At 35.5% G+C, this 22,460-nt stretch overlaps 1 protein-coding gene across 1 annotated transcript in view; it reads left to right on the top strand.

Annotated features, from left to right (window-relative positions):
• The window catches only part of LOC114054231 (aspartyl/asparaginyl beta-hydroxylase-like), a 151,422-nt gene extending 128,962 nt beyond the window's left edge, over window positions 1-22,460 (top strand). The window contains exons 15-16 of the mRNA XM_027877408.1: window positions 1,263-1,304; window positions 22,321-22,460. Coding sequence (XP_027733209.1) covers window positions 1,263-1,304; window positions 22,321-22,328 — 50 coding nt within the window. The 3' untranslated portion in view covers window positions 22,329-22,460. The remainder of the gene's footprint in view (window positions 1-1,262; window positions 1,305-22,320) is intronic.

Raw genomic sequence — 22,460 nt, 5'->3', positions numbered from 1 at the left:
TGAGCTAGCCCCAAAAGGATCATCCTTTAAAAGACAACTGGCTTCTTTTAAGAGGAGCATTCAGATTTTAATAAGAAACTGGAAGTATTTTAAGGCTTCTAACAAATTCCTCTAAGAGCATTTGAACTCTATATTTGGAACTAAGCACATGAATTAAGGTGACACTTACTTTCCTATACATCTTTTGTAAATTTAGCTATGAGTAGACTAAAAGATTCTTATTTTCTGTCAAGCTGTTTTTGAATGGCATTAGTGACTAAGGAGAAATGTCCTGGTGGAAAAGGACATTCAGATGAGCTGTTGACCATCCTGGGTACATGTGTGTGTTGGGCTTGGGGAGAAAGAAGGTGGTTCTTTACAAGGTTTCGATATTCAACAGTGCAGTAACAAGTGCACATGAGAGCAGTTTCTTTAAGTAACTCTTTCAAGCTCACACAGGTAATAATGAGCAGAGGCAGAATTCCAACCCAGGTCCTGACTCCAAACGCTGTATTCCTTTCCTTGTTTCCTGCTGCCTTTAATTATAATATGACTGTAATTCATGCATAGCTTAGACTTATAGAGACCTATCATGCTAGAGTAATGCCACCTGTGCTAAAATTCACTTATGGGAATATTATAGAAATGTTCTTATGACTATGAAAATAAATTGAACCTTGGTCAATTGTATTTTTTTCTTTGTCCTTACGGCTTCACTCAAATTGCATGCTTATAGTAAGGGCATAGTGTTATTGTTTAGTCATTTCAGTTGTGTCTGACTCTTTGTGATGGCATTTGGGGTTTTCTTGGCAAAGATACTGTAGTGGTTTGCCATTTACTTCTCCAGGTCATTTTACAGATGAGTAAACTGAGGCAAACAGAGTTAAGTGACTTGCCCAGGATCACACAGCTAGTAAGTGTCTGAGGCCATATTTAAATTCAGGGAGAGGAGTCTTCCTGGTTCCAGACCCAGAGCTCTACCCATTGCGCCACCTAGCTGCCTCTGAGGGCATAGTATCATTGCACTTGAGTAAATTTCCTGCTTAAAAAGTTCAGTCTAAGAGAATTTTTTATTTACTTAAGATTCATTTTTCACTAAAAGTCAATGAGTATTTATTAATTAAGGTTCTACTATTTGCAAAGTACTTTTCTAGGTGCTAGGAATTCAAGGGTGATGAATGAAGTCATCACTACTCACAAAGATTAAAAAACTATTTTTACTCATTGAGATTTTGAATGCTAAATTTCATAATGTTTCTTGTTTTTTTTCTCTAATCTTTCAGAAACAGCTGTGAAAACAAATGATCCAGAACAAAAAGAAAAAGGTGAGATCATTTAGTTTCACTATTCAGCTACAATATATGTATTGATGTCACTATGCAGTTAATGAGGTGTTCAAATTTTGTATTTCTAAAAAAATTGCTTATGTTTTCATTTGGACTTTGTCTTATATTAAGTACTACTGTAGAATCACTATAGTCTCATACCAAATAATGTGATTTAGTTCAACCTTTAGCTAAATAATTATTAATTAATATAAATATTAGCATTAATATTTATTGATAGTATTATTAATGCTAATAGTTATATAGCACTTACTATGTGCCAAGCCCTGTGCCAAATGCTTTACAATCACTATCTCATTTGTTCCTCACAACAATCCTAGGAGGTAGTGCTGTTATTGTCTTCATTTTTACAGATGAAGAAATTGAGGCAGATATAGGTTAAGTGACTTTCCTGTGGTCAGACAAGCTAGTAAGTGTTTGAGGCTGGTTTTGAACTCATTTTCCTGATTCCAGGCCCAGTACTTAATCCATTGTTCTGTCTAGCTGCCTAAATATAAAGGATGTGTTGTTAACTATTACTACCTATTAAAACATATGAAGAAAAATCAGAGCAAAAAAGTTAAAAACTAGGTTTATCGTATCATCACAGTGCCTTTCATCTAGTAGGTACCTAATGCATTCTTGTCGATTGATTACTGCATATGCCAGAAAAGGCATGCTTTGGTGACACTGATAATTTGATATTCATCTGTAGTTTAGATTACTTCTGATCTGATCACTTAACCATTTAACCCCTTTACTGTTGACTCTACTGGACTCCTTGATAGTGAAAAGAATGTTGGAAAAGATCTTTCACCTGTTTAATAGAAAAAACAAAGTACTTTTTTTTTTTTTGCACATATACTCTGTCGTTGAAGTCCTGAACAAGTTACTTCCCCTTTCTTCAAAAGGGAAGCTTAATCAAACCAGATGTGAATTGCCCTCAGGCATCACATTAACATTGGAATTCACTATTGATGCCAGGCTACCATTCCATTTGTCCCATTGGGGAAATTGGGAAATGTATACTAGATTCCTCTATGAGTTGTCATATTTGAAAATTAGCTAAAAGTGAATACTTTTTGAATGATACACAATTTAATTCTTTAATGAATTTGTTCTTTCACTAATGTGTATACTCCCTCTAATGGTGCAGGTCCCAGCCCATCCTCACTTTTTGATCCTTGTAGTACAAGTGCTGTTATCCCTTGCTCTTCCTTCCTAATATATACATCTACCTCCTTTTCTAGATGTCTTCAGTATTTTTTCTAGCTTGTACTTTGTACCTGGTAAAATACTTCAGTCTATTTTTGCCTACCATGTTTCCTCCTTTCATCTGTGGGCAGCCCACAATTCTGATTTTTTAAAGATTTTTTTATGGATTATGGCATTGTATGATCAATCCTCAGTAGGATATTGGTGTTTTTAAAAGGTGAGTTTTTGTTTCAGAGTGACTTGGGGACATTGAAAGCATTACATGATTTCCCAATTGGTCATTCAATTGGTGATTCATTGTTCGTTGGCAGATTCTCAGCAGATGGGAGTTCTAGACTGATTTTTCAGGAAACTGTACTGAGAGAAAAGCACTCTTCATTCAGCCTACTCTTTCAGCCAAATTTCTTTGCTGTAGGGAATATGCCTCACCTCTCAATATCAAACTGGAAGGTTCAACCCACAGGGGAGGGGCTTTTAATTTGGAGTCCATGGAACCCTCCTTCCCCATGCAAGAAGTCCAAAGATAGATTTCATAGATAGTGTGTAACTTTGATGGAGAAAAAAATATATCTCTTAATTTTACTAACTTCTAAATTTAGCATTTCTTTAAATTATGAATTTTTTAAAAAGTATTCTGAGAAGGGGTCCATAGACTTCTCATACACACGCGTGCACACACATACACACACACACACACACACACACAAAGAATCTCTACTATAGTGCATGGAGAAGAGAAAGTAGTTAATAATCCCTGTTGTGCCTTCCACTGATAGATCAGTAATAAGAGTAATAATAAAAATTCTGGTTGTTTCCTTTCCTAAAGGAACAATCATAACTTCCATCCCATTATCCCTCTACCTTTGTCCAACTCAGTTTCTAGATAACATGTCTGATTACAGTTAGGACCCAAAAAGATTTCAGTAAGCTACCCTGTGGCAGATCTAATGAGGTACAATTCAAAATCTTAGGCTTGGGTTCAAAAAAATCAGCTTCAACAATATAAGATGGGAGAGATGTGGCTAGTAAACACTGTGATTTGGTAGCCCCAAAAGCTAATGTATTCCTTATTTTTTTCACTTTTTAAAAATATATTTTATTTTTCATTTATGAAATAAAACAAGTGTTTCTATAGCATAGTATAATAATGAAAAAGATGATTGCACACAAAACTACAAATCTACTATATACAACTTGATATTCCCTTTATATATGGAACAGTTATTATGTAAATTTCCTTTTTTCTACCCCCCCGCCCTAGAGATGGCCACCATTAAACACAAATAGGTATATACATGTATATGTAAAATTATTTCATATATACTTCTATTTATCAGTTATTTCTCTAGATGTAGATAGCATCTTTCATCATATATCCTTTATAGTCAATTGGGTATTTATAATAGTCAAAATAACTTATTCATTCAAAGTCGGTCTTAAAACAATATTGCTGTTACTGTATACAGTGTAATTTTGGTTCTACTCACTTTGCTCTTCATTATTTTGTGCAAGTCTTTCCATGTTTTTCTAAGATCACTGAGCTCATCATTTCTTATAGCATAGTAATATTCCATCACAATCATATACCACAAATTGTTTAGCCATTTCCCCAATTGATGAGCATCCTTGCAATTTCTGGTTCTTTGCCACCACAAAGAGAGCTGCTATAAACATTTTAAAATATATAGGTTCTTTTCCTTTTTTTTCTAATCATCTTTGGAAATAGGTCTAGTAGTGATATTGCTAGGCCAAAGCCAGGGATGGGGAACCTGTGGCCTCAAGGCCACATGTGCAGCCTCTAAGAAGTCCTCAAGTGCATTCTTTTGACTGATCCAAACTTCCCAGAACAAATCCCCTTAATAAAAGCATTTGTTCTGTAAAAATTGGACTCAAAGGGTCTCACCCAAAGATGTAGAAGGCTGCATGTGGCCTCAAGGCCACAGGTTCCCCACCCATGTAGGCAGTTTAATAGCTCCTTGTCATAATTCCAGATTGCTCTCCAAAATGGTTGAATCAGTTCACAATTCTACCAGCAATGAATTAGTGTCTCAGTTTTTCCACATTCCTTCCAACATTTTTCGCTTTCCCCTTCAGTCATTTTAGCCAATCTGGTAGGTGTAAAATAATATCTCAGGGTTGTTTTAATTTACATTTCTCTAATCAGTAATGATTTAGAACATTTTTTCATATGACTATAAATTGTTTTGATTTCTTCATTGGAAAACTGCCTGTTCATATCTTTTGACCATTTATTGATTGGGGAATGACTTGTCCTCTTATAGATTTGACAAGGTTCTTTATATATTTTAAATATGAGACCTATATCTGAAAAACTGTCTATAAAATTTTCCCCCAAGTTTCTGCTTTCCTTCTGATATTGGTTACATTTATTTTATTTGTACAAAAACTTTTTAACTTAAATGTAATTGAAATTATCCATTTTACACTTAACTTTGCTTTTTGTCTCTTGTTTTTTCACAAACTGTCCGTAATCTGATATGTAATGTGTTCCATGTTTTAACTTTCGTGTAATATCTCTCTTCGTATCTAGGTCATGTATCCATTTTGACCTTATCTTGATAAGTGGTGTAAGGTATTGATCTCCCAGTTTCTGTCACACTGCTTTCCAGTTTTCCCAACAATTTTTACCAAATAATGAATTCATAACTCAAAATCTTGAGTCTTTATACTTGTCAAATATAAGGTTATTATGTTTATTTACTGCTGTAAATTGTATGTCTACTCTATTCCATTGATCTGCCTTCCTGTTTCTTAGACCGTACCAGATGATTTTGATAATTACTGCCTTATAATATAGTTTAAGATAGGGTACTGTTAAATGTATATCTTTTCAAAAAAGCCAAACTCAGTGATCTCATTAATACAGGGAAACTGCTCTGTTAAGAAACTTCCTCTACTGGGAGTACGTAGGTGGTGCAGTGGATAGAGCACTAGCCCTGAAGTCAGGAGCACCTGAGTTCAAATCTGACCTCAGACACATAATCCTTACTAGCTGTGTGACCCTGGGCAAGTCACTTAACCCCATGGCCTAGCCAAAAAAAAAAAAAAAGAAGAAGAAGAAAAAGAAAAAAGAAACCTCCTGTTCCTAGGGCAACACTTATATTTCCTGGGGGACTAGACTTGCCTAGGATCATGTAGTTAATATGTATCAAAGATGGTAATTGAATTCAAGTCTTCCTGATTCAGAGGCTAGTTTTATTATCTACTATGCTAGTCTTACTCTTAGGCTGCATTAAGAAAATCGTACTGTACAGGACTAAGGAGATGATAGTTCAGCTGTAGTCTGCCCTCATCAGACCGCATCTGGAGTATTGTGTTCACTTCTAGACACCTTTGTTTTGGAAGGAAATGTGTTGTCCAGAGAGTGCCCAGAGTTAAGATCTCCAGGATGGTGAAGGGCTACCTCATTAAGGATTAGTTGAAGGAGTTGAGGCTTTTTAACCTGGTAGAGATTAGAAGGAGCATGATAGCTGCCTTCAAGTATTTGAAGGGTTGTTATAGAGAAATTAGGTTTGGCAGAACTAAAAATAATCAGTGGAAGTTGCACCTAGGCAGATTTTGGCTTAATGTAAGGAAAAACTTCCTAGTTAAAACTATTCAAGAGATGAATGAGAGTCAGCTTTGGATAGATAAAGGTCTGACTTTGAAATGAGGAAGACTTGGGTTCAAGATAGGCTCTGTCATATGCTATTTCTACTAGTATTTAATAAGTATTTATTGAGTGATTATTGATTGTTTGATCTAGGTCCTTGTAGGGCATTCCTATTTTAGTCACTGTTCTGCCTCTGGGCTAGTGACTGAACCTCTCAGTGCTCCCCCACTAACCCCCTGCATTGCTCTAAGGCTAAAGGTTGCAGATGAGTTTGAAATTCTGCTGTCTGCTGGAAGCCTTCTGTAACCCCCCTTCATTCTAGTGCTGTCTCTCGGTTAATTATTTCCTATTTATCCTGTACATAACTTGCTTTGTATGTATTTGTTTGCATTTTGCCTCCCCATTAGATTGTAAACTCCTTGAAGGTAGAGATTGTCTTTTGCTCCCTTTTGTATCCCCAGTGTTTAGCACAGTGCCTGGCACACAGTAAGTACTTAATGAATGTTTGTTGATTGACTATTGATTGTTTGATCTAGTTAGGTGTAGAGATATTCCACACTATGTATTGTTTCAGTCAGTTTTGCATCCTCCTCTAGATTTTCTTAGGAGGTGGTGGTTTTTTCTCTCAGAATATTTTAAAGCAAAGGTTGAATGACTGACTGCTTTTCAGATACATTGTAGTGAAAAATCTTGTTCAGGTATGTGTTATGCTTTACCGTTTCTGAGGTCCCTTCCAAGTCTTAAGACTGTTTGATTATTATTCAAAGGAACATCTTGGATTTGTGTCCAAAAATTGAGTACTTTTTGGTCCTGTGTGTGTGTGTGTGTGTGTATTACTTAATGCAGTGGTTGCTAAAGTAATTTGGTCATGGGATTGAAATGTACCGATGGAACCCTCATATTCTCTACCTGAGGATACAGAGAGTTTCTTAAAACTTGGAATGAAATGGAACCTATTGTACTCTAAAATTGCTGCACAGGAGCATTTTTGCTGTATCCTGATTAATGTTTTACAAAGAAAATATCTCTAGCATTGAATTTTCTTGTAGCATTTCATTTCACATTGGACAATGACTTAGTGAAACATTGACTTGATGACATTTTTAACTTAAAATGAGTTTAACTCTATAGCACTTGCCATACAAACATCTCTATGCTATGATATAGAAAGTCAATATGATTTAATTGCTGGAATGTGGATATATGTGTTTTTGATTGTAAATTTGATTTCTCAAATATTACGGTAATGCTGATTTGGAGGTTAAACTGTGCTAAAACAGAATGTAAAGAAAAGGGAAAAAAAATGAGCCTCTGACTTAGGTTCAAGTGCCAGCTCTTTCACTTAGTACTTGTGAGAATTTAGGCAAATCAGTTCACCTCATGGGTAATCAGTCTCCTCATGAAGAAGCTGGACCAGGAGATTTTGGTTCTTTCTAGTTCAGTCCTATTTATTATAGACATTAATTCACCATGATATTCGAGACCTCTCAGTTTGCTCATCTGTAAAATGGGAATGATAAACCCTTCCCTACCCAGCTCACACTATTGTTTATAATGCTAAACCACAGAACTTTATGGAAATATGAGCTGGGTAGGGAAGAGTTTATCATTCCCATTTTACAGATGAGCGAACTGAAGCAAACTGAATTTTCCATAGTCAAAAATGGGATAAACCTCAGTAATGGAATTTTACCTTGGTGCTCCAGCACTTTTCCCAGCATCATGCTCAGTTAAAAAAAATTATTGAAGCATCTAAAAAAGAGAAAGGAAAAAAGAGAGTGAGCCTGTAATATTTTTAATTTAAATATGAAGAAGGTATTTACACAATAAAAATAAAATAAAAATACACAAAAGCATATCCAATGAATCTTAGGCTTGCCAGTACAAGAACAGTATGGGTATATCACCTTGATCACCAAACTTTCTGGTATTTGAAAGCAAAGAATTAGATTTACTAAACAAACTCTTAGAAGAACTTGGCTGATACTTCTTTGCCTGACTGAGCACAGGAGGAACAGCAAATTTATATATGGTGTCCAAATGAACACTTAGGATGACTGTGTTGGCATCTACTGCAGAGTGGAATTTAGTATATAAACATCTTTCTATCTCTCTCCCTCAATCCTTTGTCTTTCTTTCTCTGTTTCTTTCCATCATTCCTTTGTCTGTATACTGGAGTACTTTACCATTTCCTTCTCCAGTTCATTATACAAATGAAGAAACTGAGGCAAGCAGAGTTAAGTGACTTGCCCTAGGGTCACACAGCTGGTAAATATCTGAGGCCAGATTTGAACTCAGGAAGATGAGTCTTCCTGATTTCAGACCCGGCACTCCATCCAGTGAGCCACTTAGCTTTCCCATGCCTATCATATTCACTCCTAATCTGACTCAGCTCCCAATTTCGCAGGACTGCTTTTCCACTTCTCCACCAGTATCTTTCACATTATATACACCTCCACCTCTCTGGCGTCTTTCTCTGATTGATGAGTTCTTCTTTCTAATCTCCATTTGAGGAAATAACCAACTACACTTACTTGTAATCCTTGTGAGTTACCTTCTTCCCCCACTCTTTTGCCCTCTTTCATGTGTTGTCTTCCTCCATTGGAATGTAAGCCCCTTGTGGGTAGAGACTGTCATTCTTTGTCCTTGTATTTGTATTTCCAGTGCTGAGTACAGTACCTGGCACACGGCATTCAACTATTAAAAGCTCTATTTAATATAATGCTCCTTTTAAAAAATAGAGTATCCTAAGTGATTTTTAAAATATCAGGCTTGAATTTAACGTGAAGGAAAACTGAGGTTTATAGTTAAAATTTTCTCCAATTTGATCAAGGTGACATACCTGAGAATGAAAACTTCTTTTTTTAACATCTCTTTTTTGGATAATATTTTAGGATTTAACAGCAGTTGGGTTGACTTACCAATTTCCCCCATACCCCTTTTTTGGTATAATTTGGTAAAAGTCTCTAAGAACTAAAGATATGATGAAACTAGATAATTCTTAATACTTATGGTTTTAGAGTACGTACTCTAGGATCAAAGATGGCAAGCCGGAGGGGACCTCATAGGTTAGCTAATCCAAGTCCTTCATTTTACAGTTGAAGAAACCAAGGTCTGGAGAGGTTAAGCCGCTTGCCCAGGAGAATCAGAGAATTAGAATTAATTTGACTTCAAAGTGGGGCCAAATTCTAAATATATGGCTTTAACGAATATTCTTAATTCCATACTTGAGATATGCTCATTGCGAAAGATGAAGGACATCCCATTCATTTTCACTATTGCAATATCAGTTCTTCTCCACTGGATGTCATGTTTTTACACATAGTGGTCAATAGTTTTATTATACACAAAAGAAAAAAATGGATATAGGATACTAATCAGTATAATTGAAGGCTAAACTCTTAATGTTTCTAGTCACAAAAGTTATACTCCTAAAATTTGTGGAACACCAATCTGGTAATTTAATTATTTGGTTTCCTTTTTATTATGTGTATTATTGGAACTGAGAAGTAGAAAACTTAAGTTCCAGGAGTGGGATGAGTGAGCAGTGTTCCGGGTTTTACAGATATAGTATTTTTTGATCAAGTGTTTTTTTGACATGGAAGCCTCATATTTGAAGAAATCTTATTAGGGAATCTAGGATAACTTTACTTTTAGGCAGTTCTGTGTATATACATTTACACATCCTATATTTCAATATTAGACTTAGATCAAACATATTACTTATAGTGATAGTTCTTTCTCTTTTAAATTATTCATTTATTGTCTTTAATAATGTAATTGGATATCATGTACATTCAAAAAGGAATTAAAAGGAATTCCTAGTTTCCATCAAACAAGAATCACTTACTTTTTGAAGAATCTATGCCCTAACTGTGCACTAGAGGGCACTAGGAAACAAGATTTGATGCTTGCAGTAACAGAAGGGATGCAGCAGAAATTGAAACCGATGTATTATTGGCTCAAATGAGCAGTTTGGTTCTGATTATATATATTATAAAGGCAATTCCAAATCTTCAACTTCTCCTTGAAACTTTCTCACAACTTTATTATTTCTGCTAATAACACCACCATCTTCCTGGCTTTGAAACATAAGTTATCTTGGACTCCTTTTTCCTTCTTCCTTCCTTACACACAGGAATGAGAGAGCTCCTGGTATTTATGTCTAGTCTTTCTCATATCCATCTTATCTTTCTTGTTCCCACTGCCATTAACCTAATTCAGAGTAAGTTATTGCAGGTGCCGTGCAACCAGTCTTTTCTCTTTAAAAAAAAAATAACTTATGAAATAATACAGGCATTTATATAACATAGTATAATAAAAAAAAGATTGCAATGAAACTGTAAATCTATCATGTACAACTTGCTATTCATTTTAAATATGTAACTAAGTTATCATGTAATTTTTTTCTTCCATTTATCCTGTCCCCATGGCTACCATCAGACACACACGTACATATATGTATATAAGTTAATATATATGTATGTATGTAAAATCATTCTATACATACTTTATTTATCAGTTCTTTCTCTGAATGCAGATAGCATCTTCCTTCATAGGTTCTTTGTAGTTAATTTGCAAACTTATAATGTTCAAAATGTCTCAGTCACTCAAAGTTGCTCTTAAAACAATATTGCTGTAAAGAGTACTATATACAACGTTTTCTTGATTCTGCTCATTTCACTCTTCATTATTTTGTGCAAGTCTATCCATGTTTTTCTGAGATCATTGAGCTGCTCATTTCTTATAGCACAGTAGTATTTCATCACAATCATACACCACAACTTGTTTAACCATTCAGCAGTTTTTCCTCTTGCAGTCATTCTAGTCATTGCTATCAGGGTTTAGGCCTAAGGCAGTAGTCTCATCAGAATCCATGTAAGATGGCTTCTCTTTGGCTGTAGAATTAAGTGCCAGCAGCAAAGCCTGTCATCTGAGAGCCTTCATGATCTACCTCCAACCTTCCTTTCAGCTTTATTTCTTCCAACTCTCCTTTAAATATACAGAGTACCAAACTACTATTCACAGTTCCTCAAATGCTGTGCCCCAGTGTCACTATTTAGTTCAAGCTGTTCCCTATTTTTTCTTTTCCATCATCACCCATTGAAATCCTACACCTCATTTTTCCAGACTCAGCTCAGAAGTCACCTCCTTAATGAACTTTTCCATGATCTCTCTCTCTCTCATTTTCTCTTGCCCCATAACAAATTCAGTTCATGACAATTCAGTTCTAAGTAATCTCTGCGTCCTCTACACTTGCTTAGCATTTTGTTTGTGCTTCTTTTATGACCCTTATCTTAAAGGATCAGAGATCTAGAACTGAAAGGGATATCAGAGGCTTTCTAGCCCAACCTCCTCATTTTATCAATGAGGAAAGCCAGGCCTATGGAGGTGAAGTACCTCACCCAAGTCACAAAAATATAAGTTGTGAAGCTAGAGTTCAAACCTAGGTCCTCTGACTTATCTCCCTTATAAAACTGCTTTTAAGTTTCTTGAAAACAAGTTCTCTGTTGTATTCTTTTCTAACCTTTGTTGTTTGTTCAGTCAGGAGTCAGCTGACTCTTCATGACCCTATTTGGTGTTTTCTTGGCAAAGAGACTGGAGTGGTTTGTCATTTCTTTCTCCAACTCATTTTATAGGTGAGGAGACTGAGGTAAACAGGGTTAAGTGACTTGATGGAGTCACATAAGTAGTAAGTGGGGGAAACCAGATTTGAACTCAGGTCTTCCTGACTCCAAGCCTGGCACTCAATTCACTTCACTACCTACCTACCTAAGGTTTTAAAACCTTAGTACCTAGCAAAGTACACAGAAGACAATAAATGCCTGTCTAATTGAATTGTAATACAGAGTAAGGATCATTAGGTCTCCTTTTAACTAGTTGTTTTAACCTTTTTCCTCTTAGAGTTTTTGCTACTACAGTAACAATTCAACATATTCAACATAATTAGATTATGTTCACTTGCCTGTGTCTCCTTTATCAGATACTGGTGGTAATGTGGGCAGTGAAGTGACTAAAATATAGGAGGAAGAAGAAAAAACGGACAATGATAATCAACATACTCAGTTTTTGTCTCTGTACAAATTTTATCAGCTTTACCAATATTCCATAATGATATTTCATAGACTTAGAGCTAGAAGAGACATTAGAGGACAGTAGATCTAACCCTTATTTTATTCTTGAGGAAATAGCCCCAGAAAAGTTAAAGTAATTTCCCTATAGTCGCATAGTAAGTGTCTGAGGTGGGATTCAAACTCAGGGTCTTCCTAACTCCAAATGGCAGCAACTCAAGCAGTATGGTATAATGGAAAGAATACTAGGCTGTGGGTCAGAGATTTGGCTCCAGCCTTGATATTAACTAGCTGAATGACATTTCCAAGTTCTGCAACTCTCTGGGTTTTATTTCAGTCATCTTTAAAAAGAGGGAATTGGATTAGATGATTAGACATGCCTTCCAGCTCTAAAGTTTCTGTGACACAGGCAAAGGTGAGTTGTAGAAGGTAACTTAGAGATTATCTAGCTAAATGGGCACTGGGGCGGGGCATGGCTAGAATCCTTGCTACTGGGAGAGGTTGAAGTTAGTGAATCTCTTGAGCATGGGAGATCTGAACTGCAGTTGGATTTAACCTGATCAAGTGTCCCAACAAAGTCCAGGACCAATATGGTTTGCCCCCAGGAGTTACGCTGGCCCAGTTCAGAAATAGAGCAAGTTAAAGCTTCCATGCTGAGCATCAGTCTGATCATCACTGCACTTCCAGCCTGGGTGAGATAGAGAGGCCCAGCCTCAGAAAAAAAAAAAAAAAAAAAAAGATCATCAGGCTAACCACCTCATTGTAAAGACAAGGAAACCTAGAAGAGTTAAAAGTGACTTGAGCAAAGTAATGTAACTAGTTAATGATTGGACTAGTACTAGAGAGTCTGTGTTCCCTTATCCAGTATTCTAACTATGATGTGACAATGATGTTATAGGATTCCCTATATCTGTAATATAACAGAAATATAGCACATCTTTATTCTGACCTTTGGAGCAGAACATAGGTAAAACCATATCAAATGATCACAGTTGAGCTATCACTTTTCTCATTTTGGATATGATGTTTCTCTTAATGTAGCCTAGGACAGTTATCGTTAGCATTTTTGGCTACCTTGTCATATTGTTGACTCATATTGATCTCTCAATCCACTAAAATCCCTGAATCTTTTATGTAGAAACTATTTCCTTGTCTATACTTCCCCATTCTGTATTTGTGAAATTGATAGTTTTTAAGCCAAGTGTAAAACTTAGCAGTTAAAATTACATACCCTGAAAACTTGAGCCTAATTAATGATAAAAGAGAAATCAATGACAAGCCATTTGCCACCAATGTGGCAAGCCATTTGTGGCATAACTCCTTTGCTAACAAACAAAACAAAACAAAAAACCTCAGTAGAATATCCAGCTTGGAACAACAGAAACACTTTCATTCCTATGCCTACCTCATCCTTAAAAACAATCTTATTTGATCCAACCATCATTCCTAACTATTGCCCTATATTTCATCCCCCTCTACTTTCTCCCTCTTCTCAGCTAAATTCCTTGAGAAAACCATCTATGCAGTCAGTGACTCCACTTCATTTCTTCTCATGCCTTTAAACCCTCTGAAGTCTAAGCTTCTCATGTCATCGTTCTGCTAAAACTGCTCTCTACCAAGTTACCAGTAATCTCTAATTTGCCAAATCAAATGGTCTTTTCCCAGCTCTGATTTTCTTTGGCCTCTCTGCGAATTTGATATTGGATTACCTTCTGGATACCCTTTCCTCTCTAGATTTTAATGAAACTGTTATCTTCTAGCTCTTCCCATCCGTCTGACTAATACTTCTCAGTTTCCTTTTCTGATTCTTTATTAACATCATGCTAAAAGTGGGTGTTCCTCAGGACTCCATCCTGTACCCTCTTCTTTTCACTCTCTACTTTGTCACTTGGTGACCTCATCAGCTTCCATGGGTTCAGCTATCATGTCTAAGTGTATGTTTCCCAGATGTATATATCCATCTTCAGTCTTTCTGCTGAATTACATCTCCTATTGCCTCTGGAATATCTTGAACTGGATGTCTTGTAGACATTTCAAACTCAACATATCCAAAACAGAACCCGTGATTTTTCCTGCACACTTCAACACCTCTCCCCTCCCCCTATGCTTCCAGAACTTCTCTGTTAAAGGCACCACCATTCTCTTAGTCATCATAGTCTGCAAATTCAATATCACCTGGAATCCTCATTCTTACCTGACAAATTTCATTGTTTCTACCTTGACAAGATCTCTTCACTCATACGACCACAACTACAGTTCAGCACTCATCATCTCTTCCTAGGACTATTACAATAGACTTGTAATTGATCTTTTTGCCTCTAGTATTTCTCAACTCAAATCCATTCTGTATTCAGCTGCAAAGTGATTTTTCTAAAGCATAGTTCTGACCTTGTCATCTTGTTGCTTAGTGAATTTCACTTGTTCTTTATTACCTCCAAGATCAAATATAAGCCCTCCTTTTGGCCTTTAAACTTCCTTATAGACTGGACCCTTTCTAACTTTCCATACACTCTATAATCCAGCTACAATGGCTTATTTTCAGTTGTTGAATGCCAGAATCTATATCCAATCTCTGTACCATTGCATTGTGTGTCCTTTCTACCTGGAATTATCTGTCGTCTCAGCACTACCTCTTTGTTTCCCCAGTTTGCTTCAAGCCTTTTCTCAAATCTCACCTAGTGCAGACCTTTCCAGTTGCTAATGCCTTCCCCTTTCAAATTCCTTTATCTCTCTATCTCTCTTCCTCCCCCCCCCACTTCTCCCTGTCCCTCTCCCTTTCTCTCTCTCTCTCTCTCTCTCTCTCTCTCTCTCTCTCTCTCTCTTCCTCTCTTCCCTCTCTTCCCTCCCCCTGTGTGTGTGTGTGTGTGTGTATGTATGTATGAATGTATGTATGTATTTTTGGTACTCTCCTTGACAGTTGGTACTATTTTTTGCTTCTTTTGGTATTCCTACCACTTAATATTTGCCTGGCAAATATTAAGCACTTAGTAAATGCTTACTGACTGACTTGTGAATAGCCCCACCAAGAACAGAAATATTAGAAAGGTAAACAAATACAGTGGCCATGGAAAGAATAATGAACTAAGTTATCTGATGCCTTGAAACTATTTAAACAGAATGGGAGACAAAGACCTACTGAGTGGTTGGACCAACAGGTTAAAAAAAAGAGAGAGATCATCAAGAAATGGAAAAAAAAGTTCACCCCAGGACAAAGATAGAGACAAAGTTTAAAGAAATAAAAGTGAAATCAAAGGAGCAGAATTAATGCATCCTGGGCTAAGTCTTTCACCTCCCCTATAGGTTAGTCACTGTATTAAGGGTTTAAAATTGAGAAGTAGCAAGATACATAAATGAGTTGAAAGCGTGTGGGAAGGTAGAGGAAAATGTGAGATGTTTCTTTATCTAGCATTTTGAATGGTATCATCTCAGCACTACATCATGATGCTTTTACGAAAATGCACCATGTAATAGGGCAGAGAGAAATTACAAATAAATGCGAAAAAGCACCAATGTAAAACCAATCCTTCATAGAGCTTTATGTAATGAAAATACTAAGCAATTCAGAGAGGACAAGCAAAATATACAGGCTTAAATAAAGACTACCTAATGAAATCCCAAGTAACATTTGGGTCAAAAAAACAAATAACAACAAAAAAAACCAATTAATAATTATGTGAAAAACAATGATAATTAAGAAACGATATACCAAAATTTGGGGGGTGTTAAAGTTAAAACAGTACTCATTAGAAAAATTATTTCTGAAAAAATGGGTCACCAAAATCTTAAAATAATATTGAGATGGATATGCATTTATCAAAATTAGAAAACCAACAGATAAACACAAAATAAGCACTGAAGGAGAGGTCTTCAAAATTAAAAGAGAAAGAGATAAATTAGAAACTAAAAAGACTATAGATAACAAAACAGAAAAGCTGGTTCTTTGAAAAGATGATAAATTGATAAACCTTTAGCCAGTCTGATAAAAAGAAGAAAGTGGAAAATCAAAGTAACAAAATAAAAAATAATCAAGATAAAATCATAAACCCAGAAGAATTAAAAAAAAATTGTCGGAAGCTATTGTATACCATTATAGGCAAAAAACCTGAGAATTCAAAAGAGGTATTATCTACAATAACATAAAATGCCAAAATTAAGAGAACACCAAATAAAGATCTTAAATAATCTAATCCCAAAAAAGGAAATTGAACTAGGTATAAAATGCAATAGAGTGCCAGGCCTGGAGTCAGGGAGGCCTGAGTTCAAATTTCGCCTTAGATACTTACTAGCAGTGTGACCCTGGGCAAGTCACTTAACCCTGTTTGCCTTAGTTTTCTCATCTATAAAATGAGCTGGAGAAAGAAATGGCAAATCATTCCGGTATCTTTGCCAAGGAAACCCCAAATGGAGTCACAAAGAGTCAAACCTGACTGAAAACGACTGAACAACAACAGCAAAAAGGGAACAGTGAGGGTACTCTTGGTCAGGTTGATTTACAGATGACTTCTGTGTACTTTTGAGGCAAAAATAGTCCTAAACTGGGAAAGGATAAAGCCAAGAAATAGACTGAGAGAGCAATATCATTAATGTCTATCAATTAAAAAATTTTAAATAAACTAGCAAGAAAACTACAGCAATTTACCGCTCTCTCCCCTCCCCCTTCAAAAAAAAATCACTATGATCAAATTGGATTTGTACAAGGTAAGCAAGACCTATTCAACATTTAAAAAATAATTAGTTCTATTAATTATATTAAAAATACTTTTTAAAAACCCCACAGGATGAACTCAATAAATGCAAAGAAAATCTTTGAGAATGCTTTCATTCATTTGCTTATTTGTTTTATTATTTGTTTGTTTAGACTCAAAACCCTGGAAAGTTCAGAGGCAAAGGGAGGCTTTCTTATTATGACAAAAAATACCTACCTAAAAATCAAAGTGAATGTTATATGAAATGGGGAAATACTAGAATCTTTCCCAGTAAATATGGAAGTAAAGCAATGATTCTAGAAAGTCTGGCAGTTGCCAGTAAGAGAAAGAAAGTAAATTAAAGGCATAAAGATAGGCAAAGACAGAAATATCATTATTCATTGACACATGATGATTTACTTAGAAAATTGTAAGGAATCAGCAAAGAAACTAATTGAGAAAATTAGTGGATTATAGGCTGTAAATCTTTTCATTTTTAAAAACTTCATTTGTAGTTTATTTTTTAAAAGTTTATTTTAAACTTTTTTATATATTAAAGTTTATGGTTTGGTTTGGTTCAGACCGAATACCAAACACCAAATAAGATGAGCATTATGTAAAATGGAACAGAAAAAGAGGATTGCACACAAAGGTACTGCTGTGTTGTAAAGAGCTTTCTTTTCTTTTTAAGTATGTCATAAATTCAACATGTGATCTCAGCTGCCTTACTTATCTCTTTCCTACTGACCTTTGTTTTGTTATTTTCTGTGCTTTAAAAAAATACTTCAATGACCTCTTTCTGTTACTTTTTCTTTTTCCTTTTGGTAACACCATTGCTAGCTTCCCTCTCCTTTCCCAACTATCCACCACACCCCCCTTCCAATAATTGAAAAAGAGCAAAATAAAGCCTTTGTGTCATATGGATAGCCAAACAAAACAAATCCTCAAATTGGCCATCTCTGAAAATGTCTCATTCTTCACTTTGAATTCATTACCTCTCTGTCAGGAGGTGGGTAGCATGTTTTACCATCGCTGTTTTCTGAGTTTTGTTCATGATGCTCTGCCTCGGTTCATACAATCTTATCAGGTCTGTCTGAAACTGTCCTTTTAATTTTTCTTATTTTTTATAACATTCCTTTATATTCATACGTCATAATTTCTTCAGGTATCCCCTGAAAAGGCAGCTTTTTAATTTTGAGTTCTTTGCTATAGGAAAAAGAATGACTGTAAATAATTTTGCATCTATAGATCTTTTTGCTTTTTGATCTCTTTGGGGTATAAACCCAGTAGTGGTATCTCTGGGTCAATATGAACTGGGTATTACAAAATTGAGGGGATTTTTTTGTGTATAGTTCCAAATTACTTTCCAGAATGACTGAACCAATTCCTAGCTCCACCAACAGTGTGGTAATGTATGCAGGTTCAAAATTAACCACAAAAGCAAGTGGCATTTGTAAACAGTAAAAAAAAAAAAAAAAAAATCCAAGAGGCAATAATAGAAACAGAAGTTCCATTCAAAATAACTACAAAATATATAAAATATTGAAGAATCTTATCTACCGGAGTATTCAGTGCCTATACAGACACAATTACAAAATTCTCCTCAAAGAAATAAAGAATAACTTAAAAAACTAGAAGACTATTCAATTCTCATGTGTGTACCATGATGATATAATAAAAATACTACTAAATTTACAGTAACAATTGTCATTCAGTTGTTTTCAGTCCTGTCCAATTCTTTGTGACCCCATTTGGGGTACCTCCTTTTCCATTTGGCCAATTCTACTTTTTAAGGAGTTTTTTCCAGTAATTTTTGTGCCTGTTTTTCCATTTGACCAATTCTGCTTTTCAAGACATTCTTCTCCTTATTAGATTTTTGTATCTCTTTTACCATTTGGCCTATTTTTTTAAGGTGTTACTTTCTTCATTATTTATTTGTGTCTCCTTCACCAAGTTGTTGACTCTTTTTCATGATTTTCTTGCATCACTTTCATTCTTCTTTCCAATTTTTCTTCTACCTCACTTACTTGATTTTTAGATTCCTTTTTGAGCTCTTCCATGACCTGAGACTAATTCATATTTTTCTTGGGAGGATTTGGATGTAGGAGCTTTGACTTTGTTATGTTCTTCCGAGTGTATGTTTTGATCTTCCTTGTCACCATAGTAACTTTCTAAGGTCAGAATTTTTTTCTATTATTTGCTCATTTTTTCCAGTCTATTTCTTGATTTTTAACTCTATGTTAAAATGCGGATCTGTCTCTGTCCTCCACTCTCCCAAGCCTCAGGGTTTTTGTGCAGCTGTTTTCAGAGATGCTTCTAGAGATATGTAAGTTTTCAGTTCTTCTAAGGTGGTATGATCTAAGGAAAGGTATGTTTATTTCTCCTGTACTGTGCTTTGGTCTGTGAGTGACCAAAAACACTCTTTTCTTTCTTTTTTTTTTGGTGAGGTAATTGGAGTTAAGTGACTTACCTGTGGTCACACAGCTAGTGTCAAGTGCCTGAGGTTGTATTTGAACTCAGGTCCTCCTGGCTCCAAGGTCAGAGCTCTGTCCACTGCACCACGTAGCTGCCCCTGAAGCACTCTTTTCTGCCCTGGAACTGTGACAAGGGTCTCTGATGCACTGTGGCCACAAGCACTGGTGTGCTGGTGCTCCTCATTGCCCTGGGACTGCCACCCAGGACTGAGACCCAAATCTGAATATGAAAAGCAATATAATCAATAGGGGTGAATTCTTAACTAAAATATTCTATGAAATTGTAAAGGATAAAATAATTTTATTACATGAAATTGAAATGCTTTTGCATCAGAAAAATTAATGGAAATAGAAAAGATGCAATTGACTGGGGGGAGATCTTTTTTTTATCCAATGTTTCTGATAAGGGTCTGATATCTAAGATATATAGAAAACTGCTAGAAATATATCAAAAGCTATTTCTAAGTGGTCAAATGATATGAACAAACATTTCTTAAAATTAAAATTGCAAAATTGTTAGCAACTTTATGAAAGAATGCTCAAAATAACAAATAATGAGAAAAATTAAAACAGGTTTTACTTCGTTCCAGCAAATTGGCCAAGATGACAGAAAATGGGATTAGTCATTGTTGGAATAATTGATGAAAGATGGCACACTATATACTATGGAGCTATGAATTATTAAGACTGTTCTTGTAAGCAGTTTGGAATTATTCAAAAAAGGGACTAAAATGTCCATAACATTTGACTCAGGGAATTCACTGGTAGGCATAGATTTCACATCAGTTAATGACACAGAAGAAAGTTCCATATATACCAAAACATTTATTGTTTTTGTTCAGTCATTTCAGTCATGTCCAATTCTTCATTACCCCTTTTTGGGGTTTTCTTAACAGAGATACTGGAGTGATTTGCCATTTCCTCCTCCTTCTCATTTTACAGATGAGGAAAGTGAGGCAAACAGGGTTAAGTGACTTGCCTAGGGTCACACAGCTAATAAGTATCTGAGGCCAGATTTGAACTCAGGTCTTCCTGACTCCAGGTCCAGTACTCTATCCACTATGCCACCTAGCTGTCCCAAAATATTTATAGCAACATGAAAAAAAAACCCACCTAGAATTAAAGTAGATGTACATTTATTGAGAAATAGCTAAGTAAATCATGGTATGGCACATTAACGTAATGGAATCTTACTGTGCTGCAAGAATTGATGAACGTGATGAATAGACAGAAGCATGGACAGACTTAAATGAACTAATGCAAAGTAAAGCAAGCAGAGCTAGGGAAGTGGTGTACATATTGGCTATAATGATATAAATGGAAAAAAAAAGTACTACAACAACAAAACACTCAAACTGAGTGCTGTATAATTGTAATGACTAAGCTTGGCCCCAAAGAATAGATGTGAGATAACATCTCCCCTGACACTTTGCAGAACTGGGGCTTCTTCCAGTGGATATTGACTACTGTGTATAACATCAGCCATTTTGATATCTTTGGTTTTATGGAATTCTTTTTTTCTTTCTTCCTTTCTTCAAGCAATTAAAAGAGATGGCTTTTTGAGAGGATGTAGAAGGAAGAATACAGTGGAAAATATAGATAATATGAAAGCAAAAGATAAGATTGTGGTTATTATGTAAATTGTTTTCCTAGCTTTGCTAACTTTCGCTAACTTCCTACAGTGCTTCCCAAGTTTCTCTGAACTCTTCATGGTCTTCCTTTCTTCCAGTGCAATAATATTCCATTACATTAATATAACCAATTTGTTCAGCTATTTCCCCATCATTGTGCTTCTACTTTCCTTCCAATTCTTTGTTACTACAAAAAAAGTACTGTCCTACACATTTTTATACATTGGAGACTTTTTCCTCCATCTTTGATCCGGTTGGCAATTTTACTGGGTCAAAAGGCCAAAATACAGTGACTTTTTTTTGTAGTTTCAAATTGTTTTCCAGACCACAGGGGCCAATTCACAGTTTTACTAATAGTGAGTTATTAGTTATGTCATTAGATATATTACTATATTATTAGGTATGTTAGCATGCTTATTTTCCCACAGACCATCGAATATGTATTATTTTCAACTTTTATCACCTTTGCCAATTTGAGTGTGAGCTAAAACCTTATTTCTCTTATTCTTAGTGATTTTTAGAATTCTTTCATAAGGTTATTGATAACATGTATTTTTATTTATGAAAATTCCCTCTTAGGCTTTGACTACTAGAGAATGCTTTTTGTTCTTATATATTATTATATTATTATATATTATTATCTCCATGTAACTTATATATTATATCTCTATATAACTTGCCAACTATGAGAGATTTGTTGGAAAGATATTTTAACAGTAAAATTTAATGGAGAATTGCCTGTTTTTATTCAGAGAAATGGCTAAAGCTTTTGGCATTACAAGACATATGTTCCATTAGGAGAGCCTCTAGTTTCACCCCCACCCCCAACCTCCCATGTTATGTTTAGGATGTTGTTAGACGCTAAAATTGGGAACTTCAAGTTGTCCCTGAGACCAGCAGCATATCCAGTATTCTCCTCAATGGTTTTCTCCTGATTGTTGTTATGTCCTGATATTTATTTTTTTACGGAGATTTGGCATTTGCCTCAGTGACATTCACTGATCCATTATAATGTCTTTAAGCAGGTAACAGTCATAATAATAACATCTAGCATTTATATAACACTTTACATTTGCCAAGTGCTTTATAAATATTATCTCATTTGATCTTCACAACATCCCTGCAAGATAGGTTCTATTGTTATCCCCATTTTATATCACAATTTCACAGTTTAGGAAACTGAGGCAAACAGAGGTTAAATGACTTGCCCAGAGTCACACAGCTAGTAAATATCTGAGGATGAATTTGAATTCAGTCTTCCTGACTCCCAAGTCCAACCCTCTTACCCATTTCACTACAATGTCACCTTCCCCATTTTTTTTCACAGAGTCATAACCTGATTTGAAAGGAGTCTCTGAGGCTACCTAAAACTCCATCTTGACTGATAATCCATTCTATAATCTCTCCAATGAGTGATTATCCAAGCCTTTACTTGAAGATCTTCAGGAAAGGGAAACCCACCACTTT

Source organism: Vombatus ursinus, unplaced genomic scaffold (genome assembly GCF_900497805.2).
Source record: "Vombatus ursinus unplaced genomic scaffold, bare-nosed wombat genome assembly UNPS02014812.1, whole genome shotgun sequence".
Classification (NCBI taxonomy): Eukaryota; Metazoa; Chordata; class Mammalia; order Diprotodontia; family Vombatidae; genus Vombatus; species Vombatus ursinus.
This window is presented reverse-complemented; position numbering and strand designations above follow the sequence as displayed.